The following is an 825-nucleotide window of genomic DNA, read 5'->3' as shown; positions in this document are numbered from 1 at the left end:
TTTCTTCAATGCTGAATTTTAAAACACATTAATTTACAATTGGGAGTGTTTTTTTTTCTTCAAGACAAAGACATTTACAACTTGGGAGAGAGTCAAATTACGATACATAATTACCATGATGTAATCATAAAGCAGTAAAGAAAGAGCTTAAGTTTCTCTTTCTATCTGATATCATGGAGATCAGGTGTGGATTCTAATTTCAGCGTTTAATAAACAAAATTCTTGAGTATTTATATTTATCCAACAAAAGATATATTGCTCGCATGGGGGTAGAGACATTCTACCGCAATGGGGAATAATCTGAACGTTGCATTTCAAGGTCATAAAAGTGAAACATTGAATTTCAACCCTGGAGCATCTTGTAAGAGGGACACAAAATTCCGAGGTTTAACAGGGATGCTGAAATTCAGCATAATTTGCAAATATACCACGTGTGTCTCCATTCGTAAGATAATCTATTATTCCAGTTAACATTAGATTAAACAAAGTGGTACTAGGATTGGGTAATTAAGACATATGAACTGCACGTGAAACCCTGAAAGAGTATATGTTTGCAATTTTAACAATAAAAAAATGGAAAATAATATATTAAAAGATTGTTGACTTTCAAGGTTAATAATGGAAGCCACTCGAGTATGTTTTTGATTGGGGGAGAAAATCTTGCTACTTTGGGACGATCCAAGAGAAAAAAACACATAAAATTATCATATAGTATGTAACTCCGTCTGGTTCAGAGGAAGTGTCTTGTTTCAAAATAGCTGATTCTGCTCCTAGATCTGATAATTCTATTATTGGACTCAAACGACTCTGTTATGATTCAACTAT

General features: G+C 33.0%; 1 protein-coding gene across 1 annotated transcript in view; it reads left to right on the top strand.

Moving 5' to 3' along the window:
* Window positions 1–288: 288 nt before the first annotated feature.
* The window catches only part of LOC106470438, a 16,279-nt gene continuing 15,742 nt past the window's right edge, over window positions 289–825 (top strand). The window contains exon 1 of the mRNA XM_013930997.2: window positions 289–361. Coding sequence (XP_013786451.2) covers window positions 289–361 — 73 coding nt within the window. The remainder of the gene's footprint in view (window positions 362–825) is intronic.

This window comes from Limulus polyphemus, unplaced genomic scaffold (assembly GCF_000517525.1).
Source record: "Limulus polyphemus unplaced genomic scaffold, Limulus_polyphemus-2.1.2 Scaffold4003, whole genome shotgun sequence".
Lineage (NCBI taxonomy): Eukaryota > Metazoa > Arthropoda > Merostomata > Xiphosura > Limulidae > Limulus > Limulus polyphemus.
This window is presented reverse-complemented; position numbering and strand designations above follow the sequence as displayed.